Source organism: Sciurus carolinensis, chromosome 4, assembly GCF_902686445.1.
Source record: "Sciurus carolinensis chromosome 4, mSciCar1.2, whole genome shotgun sequence".
NCBI classification, from domain to species: domain Eukaryota; kingdom Metazoa; phylum Chordata; class Mammalia; order Rodentia; family Sciuridae; genus Sciurus; species Sciurus carolinensis.
The window spans coordinates 133,815,211-133,822,490 of NC_062216.1; the positions used below are offsets into that span (position 1 = coordinate 133,815,211).

General features: G+C 35.0%; 1 protein-coding gene across 1 annotated transcript; it reads right to left on the reverse strand.

The window, feature by feature from the left end:
* Window positions 1-3,733: 3,733 nt before the first annotated feature.
* On the reverse strand, window positions 3,734-4,299 carry Sem1 (SEM1 26S proteasome subunit). The gene has a single exon (XM_047550977.1). It carries the CDS (start codon window positions 4,224-4,226, stop codon window positions 4,014-4,016), a length of 213 nt encoding a protein of 70 aa, XP_047406933.1. The 5' UTR covers window positions 4,227-4,299; the 3' UTR covers window positions 3,734-4,013.
* Between the last annotated feature and the right edge of the window lie 2,981 nt (window positions 4,300-7,280).

The following is a 7,280-nucleotide window of genomic DNA, read 5'->3' on the forward strand; positions in this document are numbered from 1 at the left end:
AGAATTAGGAGCTTTGGTTGCCTCTTGAATATGGAGCAATTTACACCACATGGAAGGTTCTTTTCTGTGAAGTTTTGTTTTGTTTTTTTACTATGGTGCTGAAGCAATATTTATAAGCAAACAGATTTTCAACCATGGACTTATTAATGTTTGTATCCATATCCTTAGATTTGTTTCTAAGTCCTAGTTTCTCAGTTGTGAAAGGCTCAAAGCTTCTTTATAAATAAATGTATTTGAAATGTTATTTATATTGTAACGATAGGTGTATTAATGATAAATCATAACAGCTATTCATCTTATGAAGATATCTGAAGTACATGCCTTAGGTCACTGGAGGGAAATTAATTAAACCAAGAAGGAATGCTTCTAGCATGTCATTATTTTTGCAGGAAAATAAATGGTTTTGACTGAATATCATCTGTAGATAAAAGACACACAAGATCTCCTCCCGCTTTTACTAACAAAGATTTACCTCATTAAAATAAAACTAATGGGTGTTTTTTTAAAATTCTAATTTCTACAATTATCCTTTTAATGTCATTGAGACTTCCAAAAACACTGATCTAATTTTATTATTTGAAATCCTTTCCTTTTGTGTTATGAAACATTTAAATATCCCTGTGCTAGTCACTGTGGGAAACAAGAATAAATAGACATGTTCCTTGATCAAAGTATGGTCCAATCAGAGATAAAAACATGTAAAAATGAATATATTTTGATAACTGTTATCCTGAATTTGCATAATTAGGTGTCATGAACTCTTGGAGGATAAAAACCTTATCCTATGCCTGGAAGATATGAAGGTGTATCTGTGGGAGACTTCCCTAGATTCTCATGTTAAAGCTGTGTTTTCAAAGGATCGTGTGTGAGAAACTGCCAAAATGCAGTACCAAACTACCTGGAGAAACAAGTTGGGGCCAGCCCAAGACAGCCTTGTATTCCATTCTGAAAACTTTATCCTAGAGATGGTAGGAAGTCATAGAAAAATTTTAAGCAAGGGAGTGATATTGTCAAATTTCATTTTATGTAGATAAGAAATTTGAAGGGCTGAATCTAGAAACAGAGATACCAGTTAGGAGGCTATTATAATATGATAGGCAAGAATGTTTGCAGCCCAGAAAACAGGTTGTGGCAATAAAAATGAAGATGGAGGTAACAGAACAAAGAAATGTTTAGATAGTAAAATCAGTAGGGCTGGGAGATACGATTTAGTCTGTATGTTGAGGGGAAAAGAGAACTCTCAGTTCACTCCAAGTCTTTTGGCTTTAGTGATGAAGGGTATAGAGATGTCATTAACTGAGTTAGGGAGACAGAAGAAAAAGCAGATGTGGGGAAACTAAAGAATTTTAAATGCCTAGGGAAGTTCAGATAAAGGAGTCTGGTGCTTAAGATTTGAGAATGAGATTTTTGCATCATTAATTTAAAGATCATGGTCGAAACCACAAAAGGGCTGAATATATCTGAGGAGAGCCTGCCGAGAAGTGACCCAGCCAAGAAGTGACCCAGGAGCTAAACTCAGAAAGCATGGATATTTGAGAGCAACTGGTATAAGATGAAAGGGAACTGTGAAGAGAGGGAGAGGAGTCCTCTAAACCCCAAATTCAAAATTTCAGTGAGAAAATATATGGAGGGGTCTGTGTATATGTGGTTTATTTCTAACACTGGAGTTCCATTTAGATACTTGTAATACAACTCTATTCACAAGCTTCCCTGTTTAAGAGAATTCCTGGTGGAGAACTGGGACTTACCTTTTATCTAAAAATTCAACTTTTAGAAGCAAACCAACCAAACTTTGAAATTCTATAAAAGAGTGAGAGATTCATCTGCAGCTCATTTTCCTATTAGGCAGGAGGATGCTGCCATGAGTGCTAATGGTCATTGGTAATAGAAGTGTTAAAAAGTTCTTCATAAAGAGAAAGATATCCCTTTACCCCTAAAGTAACTAACTAAAAATCACCGCTATAACACAAATTGAAAACCAGGAGGCAAATCTTAATTAAAAATATTTATAGCAAGTGGAATAGCAGCTGCCAGTTCCTCTTACTGCTCCTGAATGTATTTTGCAGCTGGCCATAATTCTCCATTTCAATCAGCTTAACCAATAATCACAGCTGTTCATTAGGCAGGGAACATTTTATTAGCACCTTTCTGGTATGTGGTACATACTGGTAAAGAAATCTTCATTATGAATGATTTTTAAGAAAAACACCCTGTGATTTGATGGATCATTGTCTAAAGGACTTTAGTTCCCCTAAATAAGTAAAGCATTTCTTTCACCTTAAAAGAGTCTCCATCTTCTGTAAACCTCAAACATTTCTATGAATTTCCTAATCTATTTATTGAAAGCCATAAGAAAACTTTACATTAACAAAACCAGTAAAAACAACAGGAAAGTGAAGTGGGAATTGCTAAAGAGTACTTAAGGATGAATTTGATGCAATATTTGTGGAGTTTCTTAAGGGACCATGTTCTTAAAGATATTAAGAAATCTTGTTGATGAATACAAAACACTACTGAGTCAGGGCCTATTCACTTTTTTTTTTCTCTGCTTGTTTACTAAATCACCAGTGTTTCTGAGTCTAGTAAGACAATTTGTTTTAGTTCATGAGAAACAGAAAAGTCAGACAAAAATAAAAATGAAATGATCCAAAGTTGCTTAGACCAATGTCACACACTATAATATGAAATTTAGCAAATTTTTGAGATGTGGTGAGAAAAGAAACTGATGACTTATTTGAAGGAGATTCATAGAGAACCCTGCTGCTTGGAGCTTATGGGGTAGAGGAGACCCTGCACTTTTATTCATGTGGAATAAAACAGATTTGATTAGAACAGTCAGATAAATAAGAAAAAAAAGTTTTCTCCTAGAAAAACTATAAAATAGGAAATTAGACTAAATTTCTACAGATTGTACAGTCCTGCCAGGACAAGAGGGAAAAAAATGTCTAATATAAACTTCATTTTTATCAACAGACCAAGAGTACCCATAAATGGGACATGATTTTCAATTTGTTCAGAATTCCTTTGGTACAATCCTTTCTAAAAATATTCCACTTATTTGAAACTATTATTCATGAAATTCAACTGCTTAGTAGAGGACAACTTAATTTCCAGTTTTATTCCCCCAAAGTCTTATGAATCAAACTTTTTAGTTGAATCCATTTATTGAGTTATATATATGTAAAAAAGAATGACTCTAAAAATTAATACATTTTTTCTTACATTTTTTTTTAATTAAAAAAAAAGAAAGAAATTCCAAGGTAGATTACTTCCCCTTTCTATTTATTTATTTATTTATTTATTTATTTATTTATTTTTTTTTCATTGTAGAAACTTTATTGTACTCAATGAATCTGCTCAGTAGTACCTGAGAATATGCACATTTTGATAAAGTATTTTGAGCCCACTTCCCAAATTTTAACAGAAGATACTATTCTTACAACTGTGATCAATCATTTAATGGAATTTAAATATGAATAATACTCAACCACTAATGATATTGATGGATCAAGAATTACATAAATTACAGCAATTTTTAATGATTTACATTTTAGAAACATGAGTTCTGAAGGGTCATCCTATAAATGTCAATGAATACTGCCTAAGTTATCAAAATATAGAACACATTAAGTTTTAATGAAATGTGAAAGAAGTACTTCACAAAATTGGACTAACATTTAATTGATATGGCTTAAGTAAAGTACTGGATTGGGAATCAGATGAATTCATTTAACCTAATTTTCGGATAACCTTTTTTTTAAGTTCAGAATATGAAATTTTACTGTCTCAGTATAATAATAAGGTTCTGGGAAATCATGACTACAGTCAAAATATTGAGAAGTTTGAATCAAACCAAGATTAGATCAAAACATTTATTTTGTGTTACAAAAACAAAAATAAATCCAAGCAGATAATGAAATAAATGCTTTCTTAAAGTATTCCATCCTTGGTTCTCTGGTTCTAGAATTTAGTATACAGTTCAAGTTTAGGCTACTTGAATACTTCTTTGGATGCTATGAAGTCTCCATCTTATAACCATGTTTCTCTAGTTCAGCTCGTAACTGATTGGAGAAGTCATCCTCTACATTGTCATCATCCCAATTATCCTCCCAGACATGTGCATCCTCATCTTCGTCTAAACCAGCCCAGTCTTCGGCAGGGAACTCCTCGAACTCGTCGTCCTCCTCTAGAAGACCCAAGTCTACCGGCTGTTTTTTCTCTGACATCGCGACCCTCCAAGCCAAATACCGCTCAAAGCGGTATGAAAGTTGGAACCCTCACTCCTAAACGGCTGCCGCTACCCCCCTTTCTATTTAAATCTGATGCTTCTGAGCAATTCTTTCTAAAACAAAATGAAATAGTCTCTGAGATGATATGTGAGACTAGAAGGAGCAAGTCGGCTGCAGGAGAACCTGGAAACCTGCATCTGAACCCCAAGTTTCTTACAGCTGCCTTGTTACCTGCACGAAGACCCAGCTCACATTTTGAAATGGTTAATTAAAAAATCTGATTAAATTTGTAGCTAATGATCTTTCTCTTTTACCAGACTTTTTTTTTTTTAGAGGTACAGGAAATGAAATGGCTTCATTTTTTATATTAAAAAGTAAAGTGAAGGAACTTCGCCCAACTTTAAAGGGCTTTTCCTGCTCTGATTTTCTTCTAAAGCTTTGAGCTCCTCCATTTGAATCGCTGTACTAAATTTACATGGCAAGCATAGAAATAGACTGGAGGCCAAATTTACATCTTAAGAGATTCATCTTAAAACGGAAGAGAATTGACAAAAAATAGGAATGAAGCCAGAGCAATTCATAAGGGACAGAAGCAACCGGTTTTTATTTTTTGAGATGAAACTGGGAAAACAAAAGGGGAATATGACAGAGGGAGAACTTGTTCAATCTAATGCTTTTTTGTTATTTCACTCATATGCTTAGAATAAATGACTTATTTGATGCATTTTGATTTCTCCTAGTTTAGTGCAAAGCAAAAAATAAAAATACGGGGCTTTGGAATGGCACCTTGAGCCGAAAAGATAGCAGCGGAATGCCTCCCTCTTTCTGTGACACTGCCCTGGATGTCCCAGGCAGACACCTCCCTGGCTGCTGTACAGTCCTCGTGTTTATGAGGAGACAATGCTCATGAGTTTCTAATCAGGTCAGGACAGAATAATTAAAGTCTGCAAAGTACAAGTGGTTACTCCAGCTCTACGTCTAACTGTGAGGATTATCAGTTAAAGATGTCGTCTTACTCCGCTGTGAAAAAATTTAGGTTTTGGAATCCAGTTGAGTTTAGATTATATCAACTTCCCTCTCTCCTACACGTTCTTCCACAAATTGCGTTTCTTGCTTGGGAAAGCTTTTATAGATGTGATATGTATCTTGATTCATGAAACTGTAAGCAAACCACAAGGAACAGAGAGGGATGTGGTTGAACCCTAAGGTCATCTCCTGCTATCACTTTAGAGTTGCATGACATTAAAGATCTTTTTTCTTTCTGTCTCTTCATATACTTATTTTCTTTTTAAATTTTTCTCTTTTTTAATGACAACTTATTTATTTATTTATTTTTGGTACATCGTCATTATACAAAATAATGGGACTCACTGCGATAGATTTTCATATGCACATAATTTGGTCAACTTCATTGCCAGTTACCCCTCTTACCTTTCCCTCCTCTCTCTCCAGGTGATCATCCTCTACTCTAAAGGTCTCCCTTCTATTTTCATGGGAAAAAATACCCTTTTTCCTTTTTTTTTTTCCCCCTCACTAGCTTCTGCATATGAGAGAAAACACATGATCCTTGACTTTCTGGGGATGCTTATTTTCTTTTAAACCTGTTTGAATCTGTATGCTTTTGTGTCTACTTTTTTTATTGCATTTATCCTTTAACTGCATTACTTTAGAAAAGTCAAGCCCTACTTTTCAAAAGGGAGTCATAGCATTTCTGGAAGGATTATCTTAAAGGCTTAGTACAGAAAAAGAGGAGGGGAAAAAAATGATCAGTTAGAAAGAACAAAATAAATCATTCCTTTGTTTTCCTTTCTTCTACTTTTCCTTCCGTCTCTCTTCAGATTGGTAAGAAGATGGGCTATAAGAAGAAACCCGAGAGTCTCAAATGAAGAGAACCCATAATGCTGAAAAGCAATTCAACCAGAAAGGAATGGGCATAATCAAATATAAGTCGATGAATGTTAATTAGCTTTCTCTCACCCCAGTACTCTATTGCGGGGAAGTGAGTAGAAACATTCTGAAATCTCAATTTTCCTCAATTACAGATATCTTCCTTTACTTATTCAAACTAAAATTGAGACAAGCCTCTATTTCATAACATTTCTGAATTAATTAGCTATGTTCAATTAGTTACAAAGAGAGACAACTGAATAGACACAAAATTACAAATGGGCTAATCAATCTTGTTCTTGGATTTGTTTTTCATATAGCTCATTCTTTATGAGCCTTTGTATAAATAAAAGGTGTCTTTTACTCAATGGTAGGAAAAATACCTTGCTTTATATTGCTGTCATGAGGTTTTAGCAACTTGTGTTTATTTGGTGAACAGTTAAGGATCCACTCTTTTCTGTTAAGTGAAAACTAGATACTTATGAACTATTTGACTTCTACCCTGTAATTATCTTCTCAAACCTACAAAAAAATAAAAGAAGGGAAAATAGTTGAGGAGGGAAAGAAAACCAGTATTTTAGGCACAAGACACATGCAGACTCCAACATGTACTGAGTACACGTAGTTTCCTATAAGAGTGCTGGGTTCTGGGTGGTAAGAAAATTCCAGAAAATTGAGGGTGTCAAGGAGTTCTGTGTGGTGAGATATATCAGTTGTCGGAAAACCTGATGCACCAATGAAAAGTGTCATTCATAAGGACTTTGGGAATTCAAAAGTTGAGGAAATCAAGAATGAGTTCTGATGGTGTAAGAAGACCCCCTGGAAGTCCTGAAAAAAAGAATGACTGGGACGAGCTTATCCTTGCTTTCCTATGTGGAAGTGGAGAAGATGTCATATGGGGCACATAAAAGAGAAAGTGAGGAGCCCAGGTGAGCCAAGGGACGATAAGGAACTGGCCTGGCCGGAGTAGGGTCTGTGAACTGGTAACCAGAGTAGATAAAGAAAACAGGGCACAGAGGGCTTGGGAGGACTTTGAAAGTCAGGTAGAAGAGTCTAGGGGGAATGAAGTCCAAAACTTGTGTTTCATTTGTTTTGATCATGGATAGTTGCTGAGGGGAAAAGAGAGTTCTGGAAATATCAAGCCATTGATTTAGAGGAACAAGA

What these genes read in the sequence shown, in the direction of transcription:
- Sem1 (XM_047550977.1), bottom strand. Translation starts at nt 4,226, where the DNA reads ATGTCAGAGAAAAAACAGCCGGTAGACTTGGGTCTTCTAGAGGAGGAC.